Source organism: Manacus vitellinus, unplaced genomic scaffold, assembly GCF_001715985.3.
Source record: "Manacus vitellinus isolate BGI_N305 unplaced genomic scaffold, ASM171598v3 scaffold_10_pilon, whole genome shotgun sequence".
Classification (NCBI taxonomy): Eukaryota; Metazoa; Chordata; class Aves; order Passeriformes; family Pipridae; genus Manacus; species Manacus vitellinus.
Window position 1 is genome coordinate 2,119,970 of NW_021938838.1, and position 19,655 is coordinate 2,139,624.

Consider the following 19,655-nt stretch of genomic DNA (forward strand, 5'->3'; position numbering starts at 1 on the left):
CCTGCTGTGAGAGAACAGAGAACAAAATCAGTTAATTGACAAGAGAAAGGGATTTTGATTATACATATACCTAAACAGCCCAACTTACAGGTAAAAGCAAGAGCTAATTTCCAGCCCTCTTCTCAAATGAATTCTCTGCCCAGTCCCTGCTTACGGTATAAACTCCGAAATGCATCCTAGACTGACTCCAAGTAAGTTTGAGATGCTTGTGGATTAGTAAAGGAAAGGTTTTCTGTGTGTGTGTTCTGTATCAGGATGTCACTGTTAGTACCATTGAATCAGCTGAGCTAGAGGGCAGATGACTGAGTGTGTGTAGATGTGTAGATCTGTCACTGCTGCAGTATTTGCCGAGACAGGGATTACATCCCATGGGGCAAAGGGCTGAGTGCTCTCTTCTGAACTGGAGCTCCCTCCCCTCTGCTGCAAGTGCACAGAAGGCTTGGTCGTACTGAGATCTTCAGGGTCTGGCTCTTTATTTTTCCTGTGTTTCCAGTAATAGGGGATAATTCCTTCTGTGGAAGGCATGTGTGGGGCCAGAAGAGTGCTCTTTGGATTTTTCTCAGTCATTCAGCTCAGCACTGAGAAGTTCTCTCTAGACCCTTCTCCTGAAGTACTTGGTGGGTGGGCCAGTGGGAGTATTTTATTGCTGCAGTTTTGAACCTGACTTTCCCTGGAGGGGTTTGGTGGACATAAGGCCAATACTGATCTCAAGTGTACTCCAAGGGACCAGTCTTGTCCACAATGGCACAGTAAATTCGCCTTTTTACACACTGACCTTGTGGCAGGCCTATATCTGTTTATAAAAAAAAATACTTGAAATGTGTTGTGCTTTTTTTTTTTTTAATATAATCGCTTCCTATCCCTCTACCTTGAGGATGATTCTTTTTCCCCGTAGTTATAGAGTTGTCTTCAGGAAAGCTGATGTTTTGTGACTTTAGGAAACATGCTCTCTGCTATGTGAGAATCTGTAGTATTTGTTAGGGCCTTGGAGCCGAGGTTGTGACTGATTGCTGTCAAGGAAAACTACTCATATTTGAGGCAGCTGGGGGTTTGTTTCCTCCATCAGGCATGGAAAGAGGTGGAGTGGGAGTCCCTGGCTCCCTTCCCCTGTATCAGATCACGCTCTGTGCTAGATCAGCCAGTGTTAGAACTGGAACTCTTGTCTCGAGTCCCTGCACCATAAGTTACCATCCGGCGATACTTCGCTGAGTGCTGAAGCCACACGTCCTTGTTTGGTCATGGGCTTGGGTGGACAGAAGGACTCCCATTACAGAAAGGTCTAGCAGGTCAATCTAGTTTGCTGATGAGCAACATCAAAGAAGTACCATCAACACCAAAGTGATTTCCATGGAAGCTCAGAGAAAGGTTTGAAAAACACTTTGCCTCGTGAGAGGATAATTGCAAATGTTTGCATGTAACAGCCCGGAATGCCTAAAGTTATAGGTGCTTGCTTGTCTGTGCCTATGGGAGGAAGAGCGTTTGCTGTATCCATGTATTTTCCTGAGTGGATGAGAGCATTCATGCCAGCAGGGAATTCAGCCTCGTGGGAGTAAGGCCAAAGGGTGTCTGTCTGTCTGGCCGTCAGTGTGCTGGAGCCTTACTCAGGAACTGGGACCTGACAGCTACGCTCTGCTGCACGAAACCCAGCAGTGTTAATGGTGTTGCCAAATTTAACTTCCAGCCATCTCCCAAGCTGTTTCTCATTAGCTGTCCCAGCTGTGTCACTGCTGCTGACGGGAACTGGCCTCCACAACCTGCTCTGTAAACACACTTTCCAGAGCTCAGCTTGGACAATGGTTGTGGCTCTGCTGCTGCGAGTCCCCTGGATTGGATCTGGGTCCATCCCTAGGAAAGGATTACGAAACAGAAGGCTCATATCATCACTGTTTGTTTATGGTGGTTTCAGGAAACGTGGGAGCAGCGTTACAGAGAGGATCTTTCCATTGAAGCCTGTGGATTCTCTGTAGAGAACCTGTCTGCTCTGCACTGCAGTAGCACTGATCTTAGTCCAGAAACAATTCGGGTATTTTTGGCTGCACTTTGGAGGAATTCATTCAGTCTAATGGCATTTCAAAGGGGAAAAACAAAAGTATCCAGGAGCCTGAGGTTTGAGAATTTGGCCGTTGCACACTGGGTGGAATTCTGAATGGAAAAATAGTGTGGATTTCTGCTATGCAGAGCTAGTTGTCCAGACCTATTGCGCTACCTCGTGTCAATTAAATACTACAAATAAAAACTACAGGATGTCTGCCACTAAATGCTCGTATTCAGTTGCCTTTCATAGGTTCAAGATTGCCTGTAACCCAAGACAGAAATAAATATGTATGCTGAATTGCTTTGAATTAATTTCCATTAGCAGTATTAGCTACCAGTATTGCAAGGGCTTTAGATAATTTTAACAATATGATAAAAAAGCTGTGCTCTCATAAGTCAGAAGGTTGGAAGGCAATTGCAGAATGAAAGCTTAGGGTAAGTGCAGGAGATGAGCAGGCAGCTGAACCTGCTGGTGTAGAGCACAGCTGAAGGAGGCCGTAGTGTTTTGTTGAGCCCATAATTGTAAAAGGGGCAAAAATCTTGAAGCAGAAGAATCAGCTTGAATGCTCTTCTGTCTCCTGGATCCCATCTGTAATGTACCCAAGCCTGTGCTGGAGAGGTGTTGCACACATGTAAGTGGAACTTGCTAACATTCATCAGCTAACCAGGATGTGCCAGGTCCCTGGCTCCAGCATCTGAGGGCACTGGGCTCTTCCCAAACCCCTCCATCCCTCCCTGTGCTCTGCACGGAGGGTGTGAACCCTGCTGTGGGCAGCCCAGCAGGGACAGTGCCTGCTGTTGCCTGCTGGGCTTTGGTCAGCACAGCTGCCTGGGGAAGACAGGGAGCTCAGGCTGTAAATCTCTCCACCACAACATCATCAAATCCCATTTCTCTTGGTGCTGGGCTGTTGGACGCTTTGCCTTTTTGTTTGGCTGGTGGAAATCCTGAGAGTGAGTGGGGCATTGGGAGCTTTATGTTGTTGTTGTCACTGGGGAAAGATTTGCTTACTAGTGATTGCTTATTTACTTATTTTAATTAAATCCAAATGGTGGTTTTAGACGCTGAGACTGCCTGACCCTGTGTTTTCTGAAAGCCCATTGATGCAAATGATCTGTGTTTATGAAAAGCTGAAAAGTGTGGCAAGTATGGTAAATTTTGCAAGGAGCCCAGCTGGGGGGAGATGCTCTTGTCCTTCCTGCCAGGTTGTCTGCATTGGGATCAGAGTGTTGAATCACAGCAACGTGCAAGGAGCAGCAATATTCTCCTCTGTTCTCCATATGGAGATGGCCACTGTGGGTCCCACGGGGAGGATGAGTGCAGCACTGCTGTTAGCCAGGTCATGTTTGCATGAAGTGCTGGGGGAAGGACCTAATGCAAAACCCCTGACCAGACTTGTGTCCCCTTCCAGAGATGCCCTGGATGCTGCCAGCGTGCTCTATAATCGAGTTGATGAGGGCGTTCACCGACTGGTGATGTTGTCAAACAAGCGCATCCAGGAACTGGAGCTGGTGATGGAGTTTGAGAAAGTGGAAGAGTGTTTTAAGGAGGTAAGGCCTGCCTGTCAGTTCCAGTGGTTGCCTGCTGCTGCCCTGCAACACTGTGTCCCACAGCAGGAACTGGGGACCTCCCTTGTGTGGAGGTGTACAGTGGTGCCTGGAGATGCTTAAAAAGAACAACTGAACATAAGAATTTAGAACAGAGTTTTCAGATGTGCTGAGAACGAACCCACTGTTTTGCCTGTTATCTCCTGATGCCAGGTAAAAGTCTCCTGGCTTCTCTCCAGGTGCGGACCAGTCAAACCCCATAAGCATCTGTGAGGTGGCTCATAAGTAAGCACCACATACTGGTGGGTGTCTTTTTTTGACCCTCCCTGCAAGACTGTTGGTGAGCCATTCTTCATGCTTCACCTTGAAAAGCAGCAGAGCTATGACAACAAGCTGATGCTCAGCCTGTGTCCCCTCTGGGCCATATGTCCTGCAGGGTTTGCTGAATGAGCGTGCCCCACACTAGCTGCCCATCCCTGCAGTGCACTCTGTTGTTTAGATTCCTGTGCTGTGCTCAGGTCCCTGATACCTGATAAGCCCAGGCACACTCCTTCCCCTCTGGGTGCAGCCGCAGGCAGATTGGTTTGCCTTTGGGTGCAGCCCTGTGTACAGTCTCCAGGCAGGAAACAGCCTCTTGTCCTTAGCCCAGGAGCCGTGCTCAACCCCCCCTGCACTGCTGTGAGACCTTCGACTTCCCTTCATATGGTACTTGTTGAAGCTCTTTACAGCCATGGCATAACTGAAGCAAACAGGCACTGGCTTTCAGAAAGACCTTTGAAACCATGTAGGTAGAGAGCCTTAAAAAGTCATAGAATAGCCCAGGTCTGTCCTACAAGAGCTAATCAGTCTTTCAGTGTTGCAGATCCTTAAGCCTGAAATCAACCATGAGATTATGGAGTCACACCATTTCCTGTGCTGCAGCTCATCAACATTGAGAAGGTTCACGTGTCCTTAAAAATCAGTATTAGGACCCATTTCACCATTGCTCTTCTGGGATTCTGGGCTCCTCTCCTCTGGAGGGAACTGGATTTGCAAAGGAGCCTGTAGCCTACCTGTTGTTTTCACAGGCTGAGGTGGATCCAGGAGTTTTAATGACTTCCCATTTGGAGGTAGACACTCGGGCGCCATGCAGTGTGTGCTCAGGACAAGAAGTGTGATGCAAGAACCTGGTAGAGACTCTCTTGGAAACATATAGGTTCCTAAATACCAGGCAGAAATGTAAAAAAGGCACAAAGGCAGGCTCTGCAACCTGTCCCTGCTTTAAATTGAACTTCTTTTTTTTATTCAGTTGAGTAACACTGACTGTTCCCAGCTTACGTTTCTTGCAGATCACTAATGATGGCAGCAGCTACTCCCACTTTTAAACCTGCCTAGGAGCTCTAGGCAGCAGCAGTGTGTCTATCTGCAGTGCTGAGAACCCACCCCAGAGGTCTTGTTCTGTGGGTACAAGACTAGGAGTTTGTCCTGGACTGTGCAGTTGAGTTGGGGTATGGATTTAGATGATACAGGAGAACAGGATGCTTGGGCGTTAGGAAACACTTAGTGGGCGTTAGGAAACACTTAGTCTGTCCCTTCCCCCAGGTGCAGCTATGCCTGAAGCATTGCAGACAAGTTTACCAGCCTGTTTTTAAAACCCACTAATGATGGAGATGCTGTGTTATCCTGCCTGGCCTCCTGGGACTGCTTTGCTTTTAGGAGGGTCTCGTTAGTCAGTCCTCTACCCCTGTTTGAGGATATAGGCTGATAAGTGCAGCAGTGGCCACCCTCCATTGAGGAACCTGCAGTTGCTGCTGGGATTTGTGGAGAGCTGCCTTCAAAAAACCAGTATCTGAGAGCCCCAGAGAGCTGTGGAACACTGCAGATGGGGAGAATCCATCAGTCCCCCCACAATGACGTAGTTCATGTGCTGCCAGTCAGAAAAAGGAAGTGATGTAGGAAATCTGGCAGCAGGGAGATTTGATCCCAGTTGGGGGTAACAATAATAGGAATGTCGGGCCAGTCTGCAGGTTCAGAGCTCACATTAGACCATGGCTCACCCGAAACAGAGCCCAAGCAGCTGCTTGCCCTGTTTATGCCTGAGGCTAGTGAGCAACAGCAGAGCTTTGCAATTACTCTGTAACCTGAAGTGGAAAAACTCCTAGCAGGAGGCTCAGACTGAAAGGCTTGGATGGGGGGAGCAGTCTACACACACATTCTTTCCAGTAATGAGATGACCAGTGTTATGAGAGCAGTTCCTTGCTCTTTCCACATAAAGGCCTACACTGGTGAGTAGCACAGGGTGACTAATAATGGGGCTTATCCCTTTTCTCCTAGGTCAGCAGTTGGATTGAGAATGTTGGCAGAAAAGGGCTAAAGGAAACTGTCAACCTGGATGATTCTTTGGAGATGCTGCTTCAAGCGCAAAAGCAGTTCAAGGAGTTTGATCTTGTTGCCAGTGTAAGTGTTGTCTGATTGGAAAAATATATTCTCCAGTGTCTGAGTTGGTCACATGTGTGTCTTGTACGTGCTCAGCCAAACCCACCATGCTAAGAGGGCTCATCACCAAGGTGTGTGTCATTTCTTCACACTGCTCAGCATCCTTGCTCTCCTCTTGGAGGAAAAGCCACCAGCTCAACACCTTAGTAGATGGCATTTGCCAGTCTTGGGGAAAATAAGTAGTGAGATGGAAGATGGATTTTTTGGTTACTCCTTTGATGTGCTTGTAACACAGCCTATTTTGATCTTAATTGACCCATGGCCCTTGCTGTGTAGGCCTTTACAAGCTGCTCTGTGACTGGTGTAACTCATAAGAGATCAGGGCTCCAGAATTCTACTGTAAACAAAGACACCCCTGCTCATGTGATTTGAACCTTAAAACCCCATCTAATTAGCCCTAGTTGTTAATGACCTTGAAGACTACCTGCTGTCCATGTCTGGTCTCAGTCCTCACACGCAATCCGATTTCGTTTTTAGGAATATTGCAAAAGGGGACAGGAAGCATTAAAGAAGATGGATCGATGGGAAGACTTTTCCTCTGTGGATGTGCATTCTTACAGGGTAAAGCTGCAGACCTACAGAGATCAGCTGGAGGAGTTCTGCACTGAGCTGGATGAAACCAGGCACCGAATCTGTGAAACGGTCAGGCTGTACGAATTCTTTGACAAGGTAAGACAAGGCATCTGCTGCACAGAGGAGGGTGTAAAAAGCCTGCTTGGACTCAGTCCAGAGCTGGGTTTTGTATGAAGGGTGTGAAATGGAGTGTTTGCTCCAATAGGGAGCTGGATCTATAACCTGCAAAAGTTCCTTCACGCTCATGTGTCAACAGTGATTTTTTTCAAGTCAGTGTGTGGAAGAAGGCGAGGGGGTGTATTTCAGAAAATGTCCACATCTGTTAAACACAGAGGTTTGCTGCTGTCTGAGCTGGAGCTTTTAAACCCCTTTCATGGCCCCAGTGGACAGAAGGATCATGGCAGTGATGACAAGGGCCAAAAGACTGGTTGGTCACGTCCAGTCTTGGCCACCATACCAGGGTGGGCTGCCTGCATTTTGTTCATGCTGTATCCTGACACACTGGAAAATTCAGCCTGTTGGCCCACCAGGATTAGCACCCTGCTCTTCAGTCCTGAATACAGCCCAACTCCTCCCCTGTGGAGGCCTGCTTGAGGAGATGGAGTACCAGAATGGGGTGCTGGGAAGTGTGGCTGAGGGAACAAGGGGACTGGGTCATCCCAGGCACCTGGGAAGCAGGAGGAGAGAATGCGTGTGGTGACCGAGTGCCTGACTTCACCAGCTTGGTTTAATGCAAACCTTCAGCAGACCTGCAGTTGGGTTTGATGTTCTTTAATTTCTAAAGTTGCAGATGAATAAGCAGTAGGATTTTCTAAGTGCATTTTAAAATACAGCTTTGGCAAGCACAGAAGGCCAGGGAGCCTGTGCTTCATTTATTCCACACTTGTACAAACATCGGGTATTGAAGTTCTCGAATTCCATAAAGAATAGACACTAAAAGTTAAGCTGTACCAGATGTAGGTGCCACTTAGTTGCTGTCTCTGAGCTGCCTTGGCAGCCAGAAGTGCTCAGGGGAGGGGGGAGGAAATTCAGCTAAACATGAAAACATGGAGAAGCATCCTGTGTGAGGCAGGAAAGTGGAGAAGGCAGCCTGGAACATTGCTGTCAGGGCATGTGAGGATTGAGTTTGTTTGGTGATGCTCTGCAGGTCTGCTCTGGCTCATCTCTGCAGTTTGCTGTGCAGGTGGGAGACCATCTTGCTGTGAGAATGTGTAATTTTCCCCCCCCCAAATGGAAAGAAAAGTGCTTCCTGTGCCACAGGAGAATGGCAAGAACCTGTGCCTTCCTCACTGAACACAGGCATTCAGGGGCTGCTCTGGTCCCTGAACACACCTTGCCATCACAGGAGATCCTGGGAAGGATCCTGAGAAGGGTGGGGTTTATCCTGTTCCTTCTGAGAAGCTGAGACACACAAAGCAACAAGCCTTGCTTGGCATATTGGCAGTTCTGTGGTTGAGCCAAACATTAGTCCTATAAGAACCCACCCAGCCAAAGCTGGAAGTCTCTGGAGCACATATGTGGACTGTAGCACATGATCATAGAACCATAGAATGGTTTGGGCTGGAAGGGACCTTAAAGGAATCATCTGGTTCCAACTCCCCTGCCATAGGCAGGGATGCCACCCACTAGACCGGGTTGCTCAGGGCCTCATCCAACCTGGCCTTGAACTCTTCCAGGGATGGGGCAGCCACAGTTTCTCTGGGCAACCTGTGCCAGGGCCTCAGCACCCTCACAGGGAAGAATTTCTTCCTAATATCCAACCTAACCCTGCCCTCTGGCAATTTGAAGTCATTCCCCTTCCCCTGTCACTCCTTTGTCAGAAGTTCCGCTCCAACTCTCTTGTAGCCCCTTCAGGTGCTGGAAGGTGCTCTAAGGTCTCTGAGGAGCCTTCTCTTCTCCAGGCTGCTCCATGCACTGTTCAGGCATGGTATCTACATCAGGGTGGTAGCTCTTGGGCTGCCAGGGTAGTTGGACCTGCCTCAACAGCAGTGTGTTCCTCCACAGCTTCAAAGCCTTTCAAAAAGCCTAGGCCATTCCTAGGGGCACAAATGCTACACAGACCCCAGCAGTGTCCCATTTCTTTTCTGAGAGCATGACAGCTTCTTTTTGATGGATAAAAACTGTGGGATGCAATGCTTGGCAGCAGCAGCATCCCTCTTGGTTGTGCCTTTCATGCTGCACTGCCCCAGTGAAAATGGAATGGTGGAGGCATGGTGTGTTTGCACACTGCTTTGGTGTGGAGGAAGAGCACCTGGCTTAGGGAGGAAGGAGGATTTTGATCTCACTGGTTTCAGTAGAACTATAAACAATGCTGGTGGTATAAATATACCGTGTGTGTCTTGTGAACCAGTGGCCAACCGAAACCAGGAGTGCAGGGGGATACATCCTGCAGCCTGTAGGACCAGGGCAGGAATTGCTGCGCAGTATGAAAGTTCTTTCAGTATGATTTTGATCTCCAGAACACTTTCTGCCTTCCCAAAGCAAAGTCAGTGGCGTGGTCTGGGAGGTGGGGGGTGTAAGCAGATTTTATCTAAACTGATTTCCCTCTCTCCTGATGCTGAGCTGCTTTGACCTTCCTGCAGCGATCTTGTCAGTGTGTGCCTAGCTCCCTTCTCTCTTCCCTAATATCTGAGGGGATATCAACAGCAGGAGTCTACAATAACCAATGTCCTCGATTTTCCTTCTTGTAAGGAGCCTGCAGTGTGCCAAACCCCAGGATTTGGGGAAGAGGCCCAAGGATGCGTAAGCAATGTACACTATGGTAATGAGCTGGCAAGCTCAGCTCTCCAAACATCTCAGCATGCACCAAGGGAGTGGAGCTCCCACCACGGGGATCGTGGCATTCATCCCTCACGTACCTCCCTGCCTCCTGGGAATGGGAGGCTCTGTTGTGCTACTCCTTCTGCGTGTGGTGGGTGAGCATTTTGTAGGACACTGCCTGTGGCTGCAGGACAGACCATGGAACAGGACAACACAACCCCATATGGGCTGTCAAGACACTCTACTGTGTTTTTTCACTGCTTGGCAGTTCCTGAAGGCCTGTCAGAGCTCCCTGCAAGGAGGCAGGCTGAGCTGGGCCAGACCACATGGAGCTTACACATGGGCTGGCAGGGTTCCCTCCCCAGAGCCATGCCTGGTGCCAAGCTGGATGTTTCCATTTGTCCTCGCTTCCTTTGCGGCAGGAGCCCTTGGTGCCTGACAGGGGCTGGATGATGACTGGGCTGAGGCAGGAGGAGCGGAGAAGGAAGCTGCCTTCCCCACCTCTGACTGTGGGCTGGAGGATTGTTTTTCAGTACCACAAACTCAGTGTGGGCATATTCGGGGACCTGCCATCTTCCTGTGGCTTCAAGCCTGGTCTGGCTGCTGTCCCTTGTTTACTCAATTCCAAGACTGCACTGGGATCTGGCACCACACAGTGCTTTGGGGGAGAACTGGGAAGCTGAGCAAGCAAGGGTGTGTATGATGTACCAAAAGCACTGATGTGTGTTTTGTTCTGGGGTGCCTGCAAGGACAGTCCCCAGTACCCTTCTCTCCTGCTGTCTATCCTGGCTTCACAGTAACACTGCCATAGGTACACCATCAAGACCAGGAGCAGCCACAGCAGGTTTCCCTCTCCTTGATGTCTCATTAATCTTCATATTTTTTCCTTTCTCAAACTTTCTTTGGGTGAAATTATTTCTCAGATCACTCCTATATCCCACACTCTTGCCTTTACCATAAGCAAAGTGCAGGTTACCTGGACTGCAGGTTTGAAATGGCCCATGTGAGAGCCGTGTGCCTTGTTGGGACTGCAGCACCCTACTTGAACTGTCCAGTGAGCCAGAGCACAGAGCATGGTCTCTGCCAGCCTTGGGATGACAACGAGTCCTGCAGAAGGTTGGGAGCAAAGGTGCACGATCCTTGCTGGCAGAAGTCACTCTGGAAGAAAGCACTGACCCAACCAGAAAGGGCATCGTCCCATCACGCTGGCTCAGCACCTGCATACCCTGTGGTGATGTGGTGCCCAGAGCTGAACTGCCTGTATCATTACAGGAGGGCCTGAGGCAGCTCCAGGGGCTTTTTCCTGCTTGTCAGGATGTTGTGCAAGATGGTGCTTCGTTGGTGCTCAGGGGACGTGTGGTCATTGCCCTGCCATAGCCTGGGAGCCTCTTGCAGCTTGAACCCTTGATTTGTATTTGCTTCCTGAATGAAGCTGTTCAGAGTCCCACTGCTCAGGATTGGTGGAGTGAGGCTGGTTCAGAAGTGGTAGGGTGGCCCATGGTGGGATTTCTTTGGGTTCTGTTCCACAAGCCATTCCTTCAGTGGTGTTCTCTGTCTGACACCCTTGGATCTCTTCCCCCAAAGGACCCCTGACCATCAGCCTGTGCTGATTCTTGTTCCTTGGTCATCTTTGGCTTTTCTCTGCTGCACGAAGGGAGCTGCTGCTTCTGAGCTCTGCTTGGAGTGGGCAGAGTGTTACCCGACCTCTCTCCCTTCTGTGTTTTCATCTCTCTGGGAGTGAGTTACCTGTGCTCACGTGTGGTTCTGCCCCCACAGCGGGTTCTCCTCTGCTCTCCTCCTCCTCTGGCTCTCCTCCTCAGTCACTTTGTTCTTTGTGGCTTAGAAAACAAAGCCCTTGGCAAGTGAAGGAGGTGCCTGCCCTTCCTGGGGGAGGGCCAGCTGGCCTGCATTTGATTATGGCAGTGCCTCCTCATCCCTCCCCATTGTCCTTGCTGCTGTAGGAATGCCAGCCTTTTTGCGCTCCGTCCTGTGAACAAGTGTTGCTGCTCTGGGGCCCAAAGAGGGGCTGGGGCCCTTCTTCCCATCCCTCTCACCCCGCTGCAGGAGAGCCTCTCTGCACATCTCCATGCACCTTCCCTCCGAGTCGCATCCACCCCGTCCTGGCTCCGGCAGCAGACGGACACAGCAAACCCCCTTGTAAGTACCAAGTGTCTGGTGCCCCGGCTGACGTGTGAGCTGGATTGGGATTGTTTGGAAACAATGTAGAGAAGGCTTTTCACTGGGTTGCCTGTGCGTGTCTGTATGCATCCAGCATGAATCAGATTGCTTTGTGTGCAGCTTTCGTGCGCTCAGACAGAGCCCTGTGGGCTGTGGGCATCTTTGCACGGTCCCTCTGAAACCCAGGGTTGTGCTGTCTGTAGGACAGCAGTGCCTGTCCCTCTTTCTCTTTATTAGAGGCTCTTGCATGATCATTTTGGTGGGCATAATTTACCTGCAGCTGGAAGTTGCTGTGGGGGCTGCAGGCGAGCGGGATGTACGTGCAGGGCAGGTGGTACCTCTCAGCCTGCTCAGACTTCTGTCAGATGTTGTGGACAGCACAGGAGGGGGCTGCTCTCCTGAACTGCTCCAAGGTTTGCTGGGTTGCTGCCCCCCCCCGAGTGATTGAGACCTGCTGGCACAGCGTTCCCAACTACCAGAGCTGGATCTGAGCTGAGCTGTGACAGCAGAAATCCAGAGCATGATAAATAAACTGCCTTCCACAGATGTCCTTACCTCTCATTTCTCCCCAGAAATTTCAGAACAGAGACCTGCTGATTACCTTGTTTTCTGCTGTTTCACTTCCAATGGTGTACCAGATATAATGTCACAGATGATAATTTTGAGGATAAAACCCAATCAAGTCCTCTCCAGATGATAAATCCTTTATGTTTCTTTTTGCTTAGCTTTGGGTTGTGAATGCTGGTCCTTGGGAAGCCAGAAAAGATCCTGGTGGCTGCAAACTAAAAGTGTGATTTTTCTATAGCAAGCTATTTGGCACAGTTTGAGAGGTAATTTTACTGAAAGGGTGCTAGGATTCCCTGCTCTGGGGATGTGCTTGGGGAAGTGCAGAGTAGAACTTAGCACTAAAGTGGAAAAAGAGGCATTTGACATGTCTTTACTGTAGCATACTTGTTGTAAACAGAGACACAGGTCGCTGTGCCACAATGCTGGTCCCTCACCAGCAGTCCTGCACAGGTCAGAACATGGCTTTGCCTCCCAGCACCTCAGAGCAAATGAGGCTTTGCTGTGGTTTATAATGAAGTCTCTGGAAGAGGCTTAACACGTGCTATTCTCTCTCTACCTCTGTGTAGAGATGGGCTTTGCTTTTTTGGGGAAGGGCTGCACAACATTCCCAAATAACAGTTTTCATCTGGTTACTGGTACAAGTTCTTAGGATGATGAAGGGAGATCCAAGAGAGGAATATTTACAGTGCCTTCCTGATGCTGTAAAACTTTTGCTGTTGTCTGGCTTCAGCATTGTCTGACAGCAGCTGTCTCATCTCCTTCTGTCCTCTCTCTCTCCTTCCTCAGTTATGCCTGTAAAGTCGTGCCCCTAGACAGACATCTAGTCTGATTTGCTCTCCCGTTTCAGAGGTGTCCTTTTTCATGCACAGCCTGAAGCAGTTGGGGGAATGAGCCCTGGGGGTGGAAAATGGATCCTCTGGCAGAGTTCATGCAAGGTTAATGCATGAAATCTCTCCCTTCTCCTTCCTGCCATGTATTTGCTGGAGAAATCTTCTTGCAAGGTTAATAAGCTTCTCGTGTTTACTTTCCTATCAGAGTGTATTCATGTATTAGAAAGTTTGTGCTCTGCCTTGGAGTTAGAGATAGCCCTTTGCACAAACAAAAAGTCCTGAACGTTTACATCTGATCTGCTACAGCTCCCCTGTATTTTTCTATCTTGCAAAATTATTGATTTGGAAACTGTTCTGTCTTACAAATTCTCTAGTAATTCACTGCTAGCTCTACTGGTGCCCAGGCTATTTTCTCCTGTGTTTCTCCAATGACTGTGTTGCCAAATGGGCAGCACAGCAGTGCCCGTAGCTCTGGCAAGCTCTGTGGCAGGAGGTGAAAGCTAAATAGTAGTTGGCACCAGCACTCAGTGCTACTTTCTGGTTGCACAACACAGGTGTGAGACTCCTTTGTCTCTCAGTGTTACAGGGCAGCAGCAGTGAATTAATTAGGTTTTTTTTTCACATGCTAAATCCAAGCACAATTTGAAATCGAGAGGTTCTTGGGTTGAGAAGCTTTTGAGTGCCTGTCCGAGCACCTCAGAATCTTTTTAGTGCCATATGAGGTCTGTGTGGTCTGTCTGTGGCCTGTGCAGGGGGACAAAGCCTTGCTCTGTCTGTCTGGGGTCCTTCTCCCTCCTTCTGTGCTGGCTGAATCCTCCTCCTTGGTGGAGGTCACAGCAGGAAGCAGTCTGAGGGGGCCAGCCGGTGTGGAGCATCTTTTGGGATGTAGGGTGCTTGCTCCTCATGTGCCTTCCCCAGTCCCAGGAGTGCCAACATGTTCTGCCACTGGATGTATGCAGGGGGCAGTGCTTGACATGGTGAAACCACCTTAGCCTTGATTGCCAGAGCACCTCTGTGTAAAAATTCCTCAGTGTCTTTGGCTGCCATGAGCGTAAGCTGACAGTTTTCTGAAAGTCTGGCACTCCTGTCAGGTGGGTTCAGATCTCCTGCAGGATCACAACACTGGGAGCCAGTCAGTCAGTCATGGCAGGGAAACAGCATTTCCTCCCAGCAGGTTTAAGAATTTCCCTGCTCGAGTTGCAGCTAAGCTGTGAGGGGAGGGTGTAGTGCTTGAGGTGTGAGATCTGATGCCAGCAGAGATCTTCCCTCAGCTGGGCCCAGCCTTGTGCATGTGTGCAGAATGTTGGGTTTGGTGCTTTTTTCCCCTCTGATCATGGGATAGAAGTGGCACAGGGTGACAGATTTTCTGAATGTTTGTGTGCTGGCATCCGTTTGGATGCTGGGATCCTCCTGGAGACTGCAATTCCCTTTAGTCACGGGAGTTAAATAGATCTGTTCAGGCAATCTGGACATGAAGCTCCCCTCAGTGTACAGATGGGACTGAAGCTCACAATGGCTCCATCTGCATATCAAAGCCCTGGACATATGGACAGGGTTCTCCCAGGCACCCCCTGCCTCTGACCTGGCTCCTCTGGCAGCTCTGCGGGGCTTTTCACCTCCGAGTTCATCTTGGTGTGCTCCTAAACTGGGGAGCAGTTTCCAGTCTTGTCAGCTCCTCTGGAGAAGGGGGGCCCCAGCAGATGTGCTGGGTGTCTGGGTTCAGTTTCAGCTCCACATCCCCCAAGGCACCTGCAGTGCAGTGCAGAGAGATCCCAATGCATCGTGGAGTAGTTAAGCAGAGTTTGGCTCAGCTTGTCACAAGGGAAAGGATGTGAATTGAAGGCTACAGAGAAAGCATCCGCACTTCCCTATCCAGGCCCAAGGGCATTCTGGAGATTTTGCAATCCCCAGCTGAGCACAGAGAACCTCATTAAAAAGGGAGCCAGTGCAGGGCAGAGGGGAGACACCCACCACAGTCCAGTCTGTCCTCGCTGGCCTGTGGGGTGCTATTACAGAGGGGTGTTTGTGCGGCGTGATGATGCGACTGTCGGGACAGATGCAAAAGCAGAGCATGCAAAAAACCCCTGGAGGTGACATTAGTCTCTGAACGGGGTAATTTGTTGCTGTTGTGCGAGTTGCCAGCTTGGGTGACTCACACATCTCACTGTGACTTGATCTCGCTGGTAAACATGAGGCTCTTGGCCCACTCCAAAGGAGGGGATTTATCCCCTTCACTAAAAGAAGCCTGAAAATGTGCTGTCCTTTTCCTCCCCTAGGCAGCAGTTGTACATCCACAAACACACACACTCACTCCTTCAGACCTTCTGCTTGCTCAGCTCAACACATGCAGCTTCTTTCAAGTCAGTCTTCACTTGGTTTCATGACTCTGCAGTGACTGGCGTAGCCAAATGAAGGACCAGGCACCAGATTTGAGCTGTTGGGGGCAGCTGAAGAGGAGGACAGCAGTCTGCCAAAGCAGATTTCAGCATGCAGTTGGGTTTATAAATGATGAAGCACCAGAAAGGAGAGAGGATAATACCGAGGCAGCGAGACAGCATCTGCCCTTGTTCTGCGAGAAGGGGTTGTGAGCAGAACTTCCTTGTCAGAAAAACTTTGCTATGGGTGCACAAAGCTGCTGAAAAAATGGGCAGTGCCTCAAATGTGAAAAGGCTGGTTTGAAGCAAAGGCAAACATTAAAGTTTCTGATTTTACTGGGAGCAAACTTGGCCCCTGGTCTTCTGGAGTTGGAAGCTTTTAAATGTTGAGAAAATCCCTATGGTGAGACAGAAAAACAGGGGGAGAAAAATCAGTATAGAATCTACCCAAGGAGCAAAAAGGGAGCACTGAGGGAAAGCTGCACATTGTTGGCTGTTGGGAGATTTTCTGCAGCTGCATAGCCAGGGAAGCTCTGAGGAGGACAAATCTAGCACTTGCTGCCCAGCTACCCAGGGAGTCATTTTATACATACACACACTTATAAATATCCACACACGTGTCATATGTGTACATGTGTGTCTGTGCCCAGAGATGTAGCGAAGCTGGCACAGGGTGCCCTGTGGAAGCTCTGAGTTGCACTGAAGGAGGGGTTACTGTCGCTGCTTGTGATTCAGCAGGTGAGTCACCCTGTTCCTGCGGGGCAGCCCTCCCTCGGTGTCACCTGGCAGTGCAGCAGTTAGAGAGGGGCGAGCGCGTCCTGCACGGCACCGGCACAACGAGCCACGTCTGCCCTTCGGGTCCTCGTGCTGTCGTCAACAGAGCAGAAATCATGTGCAATCCTACTTTATCCAATTATCTTCTCCTGTAATTAGGCTCTCCTGGACTTGTCATGCCTGACTGCCCAGAGGGCAAATGAAGGGATTTTTGAGCTCTGTTCATGTTCGTCCTGAGTGCTGCTGCAAATGGATGTCCAAGCAAGTTGCTCTAATGAGCAGCCTTTGATGATGCTTGGGCTGTGGCATGCCCAGACTAACCCTGACAGGTGCTGCTTCCCTGACCCCTTGTTTTTTTCTCCTGCCCAGCTGTGGTTACTGCTTTTTCTCCTTTCTTATCCTTAAATCCAAGGAGTTTGTACTTTGTGCTGGTCTCTCATCCTCTGCCCTCCTGTGGTGTTTGTACAACAGCTGGCACTTGGTAACTGGCAGAAATGCAAATACAGGAGTTAAAGGTTGTTTCCCTTAGCAGCTAAGTTTAGGCAAACTGATGATTTCAGTAGTCTGTCCTCCCTTGGAGAGAGGAGGGGAGGCCCTGTGAGCTACATAGCAACTCAGAAATGGTTTAGCTTTTCATTTCAAGAGCATACTTCCTTTCATCTTTAAAGCTGAGTTTTTACCAGCTACATCCCTACAGTTACATCCCTACCAGCTACATCAGGACACAGTTCTGATTAGTTTGGTTTCTGCTGCTAATGAATCCCAGGCAGGGCTTCAAATGCAGTTTGGAAAAGTCGAGTACTACAGGGTGGGGAAGAGAGCAACAGTGAATCTCTGCATAGAGAGGGGGTTACTTCTAACTTGGTGGCTTTGCTGAAGTGCTTGTCCTCTGCAATTACATGGTTTCTTGTGTGTCCAACGCTTCTGCCTGCTCCTGGAGCCACAGACCTTGCTAGAAGTGAGATGTGGAAAAAGCATCACAATGTCTAGGAGGGATGGCTGTTTCCTCCATGGCTTCTGTGTGTCGGGTAGCAGCTTGCTTTGCATTTTGCTTGAATTTGGGATGAGTTGGGATGTTTTCTCTCCCTGTGTTTTGCACTGTGAAAGAAAGGGAATCTGGCCTGTGCCCAGTCAGGGTGTTCTCTGCACACTTCAGTAGTTCTCATGTGAAGCGTGACCCCTTCCCCCTCTGCCTTGTCTCTGGTTACCAGGGATCCCCAATCTGGTATTTAGGTTTGCAGTATTTGCTTCTGAATAGCTGAGATGATGCACTGAAGCAGTGTCCCTGCCTCAGGTCTGGCTGTAGGGCTGGCAACGTGCCCTGAGCCAGGGCTGAGCGCCTTCTCTTGGCCGATATTTGCAGATGGCACTGCAGTGATGCCAAATCCAACAGACTCCAGGAGCTTCTGTCCTTGATGTGCTGCAAGCCTTGTCCATGGTGAAATGATCAGGGACCAGCACAAGGTGATAGGCTTGAGGGTTGCACCATGCTCCAGTGAAGTCCCTGCCTCTTCCTTACAGCATGGCACATCCCCAAGAGCCCCTGCCTCTCCTGGGCAGCCTGGCAGGACCAGCCTGTTGCAGGATGGGTCAGCCCTGCGTATGCAGGAAGCACGTTTGTCTTTAATCCTTTAATTGAGAGTTTCAGTAACGACTTTCCTATAAAGATCAAAAGCCAAGGTACAGGTTCCTTCCTGCCTGGTTCCAGACATGGTTGGGAAGATTTCAGCTTCACTGTGCATGGATCAGGAGAGAGGCGGGTCAGGGCTCTGTTGCTTTGCAAGGCAGGGCGATGGCAGGAGAGGGGGTTGCTGCTCTTTCCAATGTCTCTGTGCTGTGACTGTGTGGGGCTGAGAAGCCTTTTCCCTGAGCAGCTGCTGGTGTTTCTGAAGGAGCTCCGTGTGAGTAATGGGTCTGGCTGCACGCACGCCGTGCAGCTGCAGCTCAAAAGAGCAATGTGGATGGCTCTGGGAACTCCGGTGGAATCTGTCCCTGGAGTGACTCTGCTCGGTCTGCAGGCTACAGGCTGTGCTGGCATTTAGCTCTTGTACAAACAGCAACTACGAGGAGGCTCTCATAGCCATCCTTATCCAGGGACTGGGCAGCATGTGAATGAAATACCTTCTGCCCTGCCTCCCTCTGTCTCCAACAGAGTGAACCTGGTTCCTGCTCTGTTTGACAGCCATGTACCTGATAGGGATGCATTGTCTGCTTGCATAAAGCTTGGGTGGATTTTCTTGGTGTCTTGAGTGAGACACTCAGAGTGCTTTAGCTCTCTGAGTAAAGATTGTCACAGTAAGACTGCTCAGGAAGCGGAAAATGTAAAAGCTGGTCACTTTGTTCCTGGCACTAAAACATGTGTTGTTTTTCTGCAGGTACACAAGGCCTTGACAGGTCAAGTACCCTAGTGTGGGCAGTTGGTGGAAGATGTCAGGCAGCCCTATCCTGGGTGTTTTCCTTGCCTTGTGCATCTGATCTTAACAGATAACTCTGTGTGTTCACTGATGAATAGTAAAGTTCCCTGACCAGGCCTGTGGCAACTGGTCACATCTTACTCTATCATTAAACCTTGTCATCATCCCTGCTTTATGGAGAGATGGCTAATGAGCCTGTCAGATGTTTGCTTGTCTTCTGATTTTGATCGATGACAGACAGGACTTGGTGCTCGATGCTTCATTAGCCCCTCTCCTGCCATGGTTAAGGCACTCACTCTTCCCTTCTGTCTGTCCCATTGGACCACGTTTTGTCACACTCCTCTTGGTTGACTGATGTGGCAGAGCTGTTTCAGCAAGGCACTGTTTTATGCACCACTGCTGGAGTTAAGCCCCACAAAGCTGCTTCCAGCATTCCTGGAATTTTAGAAATAAACTGCTGAGCTCAGTATTCAACTAACCAGCACAAGCATGTAGTGCAGTGGCAAGCAGAGCCAGGCAGGTAGGCAGGGCACAGCTCACCACGTGGGTGCCAGCAGGCATAGAAAATGCTCAAGCTGCACAGTCTCAGATTCCTCCTTGCTGCAAGGATGGGTCAGAGCACTTGGGGTGATCCACAGCCCCCAGCTCTGGTGCAGCTCCAGGCTTCTGTGCTATCAGCTCCAGGGAAATAGGGTGGGGAGCAGCAGTCCCATTCCCTGCAGCTTACTGGTGCCCCCTCGACCTTGTCCTGCATGGCAGTGGTAAGAGTGGCTGGGCAAAGGGGGAGGGAGAGCTCCAGGTTTCATACTGAGCAGAGTCACACCGAGGTGTGAATTCCTACAGTCTTAGCAGCAGCTTCCCCTGGGCCCCCCTGCCCAGAGAGGACAAACGTGCCCAGCAGTGTGGGTGCCAGCGCCACTGGGACCTGGTGGGGAGGTGGGGCTGTGGCAGAGCAGCCAGCACAGCTGAAGCCCTTTGCATAAGGGGCTGTTTGTTTTGCTGAATTGTTAAGCCCCATTGACAATAGCAGCCCCCCCCTCACACTGGAACTGTGATGGCCACACACTGATCCTTTCTCTTGTCTTCAGGCCCTGGAATTAGGGTTATTCTTCGCTGAGTCCCTCTGACCG

At 49.9% G+C, this 19,655-nt stretch overlaps 1 protein-coding gene across 1 annotated transcript in view; it reads left to right on the top strand.

Annotated features, from left to right (window-relative positions):
• Nucleotides 1–19,655, top strand: part of PLEKHG4 (pleckstrin homology and RhoGEF domain containing G4) — a 50,150-nt gene that overhangs the window by 19,209 nt on the left and 11,286 nt on the right. The window contains exons 6-8 of the mRNA XM_029965069.1: nt 3,444–3,582; nt 5,893–6,015; nt 6,532–6,723. Coding sequence (XP_029820929.1) covers nt 3,444–3,582; nt 5,893–6,015; nt 6,532–6,723 — 454 coding nt within the window. The remainder of the gene's footprint in view (nt 1–3,443; nt 3,583–5,892; nt 6,016–6,531; nt 6,724–19,655) is intronic.